This window comes from Bipolaris zeicola (assembly GCF_000523435.1).
Source record: "Bipolaris zeicola 26-R-13 unplaced genomic scaffold scaffold_568, whole genome shotgun sequence".
Classification (NCBI taxonomy): domain Eukaryota; kingdom Fungi; phylum Ascomycota; class Dothideomycetes; order Pleosporales; family Pleosporaceae; genus Bipolaris; species Bipolaris zeicola.
Window position 1 is genome coordinate 1 of NW_006912617.1, and position 1205 is coordinate 1205.

At 51.6% G+C, this 1205-nt stretch overlaps 2 protein-coding genes across 2 annotated transcripts; one reads left to right on the plus strand and one right to left on the minus strand.

Annotated features, from left to right (window-relative positions):
- Positions 1-9: 9 nt before the first annotated feature.
- COCCADRAFT_113282 (uncharacterized protein) lies at positions 10-201 on the minus strand (the record flags this gene model as incomplete). Its single annotated transcript, XM_007720675.1, has 1 exon — positions 10-201. One exon carries the CDS (start codon positions 199-201, stop codon positions 10-12), a length of 192 nt encoding a protein of 63 aa, XP_007718865.1.
- Positions 202-262: 61 nt separating this feature from the next.
- On the plus strand, positions 263-742 carry COCCADRAFT_10390 (uncharacterized protein; the record flags this gene model as incomplete). The annotated part of the gene is made up of 1 exon (XM_007720676.1): positions 263-742. One exon carries the CDS (start codon positions 263-265, stop codon positions 740-742), a length of 480 nt encoding a protein of 159 aa, XP_007718866.1.
- Positions 743-1205: the final 463 nt, after the last annotated feature.

Consider the following 1205-nt stretch of genomic DNA (forward strand, 5'->3'; position numbering starts at 1 on the left):
ATCACGTGATCAGCGCCCCGCGTTGATTATTACCTTCTGACGTGGACGTCCATAGGCCTTCCGCCATCTTCGTCCCTTGTCAAGGAGAGAATCCTTCTTGTTACTTGTAACATTACCTCCCCCCCTAGGGCTATCGTCCCGATACCCTGGTTCTTCGTTTTTCCGTTCCGGCCCCTTGCGTCTTCGTGGCGCCGTGTGCATATAAGGTCGGTGGGCCCCGGGCCATTATAACCGTTCCTTCCTGACTCTAGCCTTTCTAACCATGCCCAAGGTTCAAAAGCCCCGTGCTCCTCGTGCTCAAACTTCGACTGAACAGAAGCGTGCTCGCGCTGCGCGAGTAGAAGAGGAGGGTCTTGAAATGGATTTTCGGTGTAAGCGTTGTGAAGAGAAGAAGCTTCGCTGCTTCGTTGAGACGTCTTCCGGCCGTTGTGCTGGGTGCATCTCGGTTGGTGCTGAGTGCAGTTTGTTTGTTTCCGAGGAAGAGTGGGAAAAGGTTCGTGAGGAACGTGAGGAGAGAGAGCTGGCGGTCGCCCGTCTTGAGGCGCAGCTTTCTCAACAAAAGTTGGAGCTCTTAGAAGTAAAGAAGCGTGAGCGGATGTTTGCTCGTCGCGATTTGGCAATTCTCGCTGTCCAAGATCGTGCAAAAGAGCAGGCCGAGGGGAGCTCAGCCCCTAGGGGTACGGGCCTTCCTGTTGTCGAACCATCGCTATCCGAACCGTTGGCTGATCCGGGCTGGTTATAGGCTGATCTCTTTGATCCTTCTTTTGATTATTCCCTTTCTTCCTTTCCCGCGGGTCCTGATTATTCCGCGCTAGGATTGACTTTTGCTTCTCCGGTTGTCTCCGGTGAAAATCACGTACTAGTGACTTGCAGTTCGTCAGATTTCCTTTAGGTTCCTAAGTGTTGTGGCTCTCGGGCCATCCCCGCCACTTGACTAAGTACTTCCACTGACTACCGATTTTCCGTAGGTCCTTAACTTCTTCGACCTCGTACTCGTCGTCTTCGAGCTCTATGTCTGTTACTAGCTCGGTATCTGGAGGTGCTGGTTCCAGGAGTTTCTTGTGAAAGACAGGGTGGATGCGTATACCTTGTGGGAGTTTTAACTTGTAGTTTACTTTTCCTATTGCCTCTAGGACTTCGAACGGTCCTATTCGGAGGTTGTCCAATTTTCTGCATGGTCGTTTAGTTTTCAGGTTTTGTCGTGA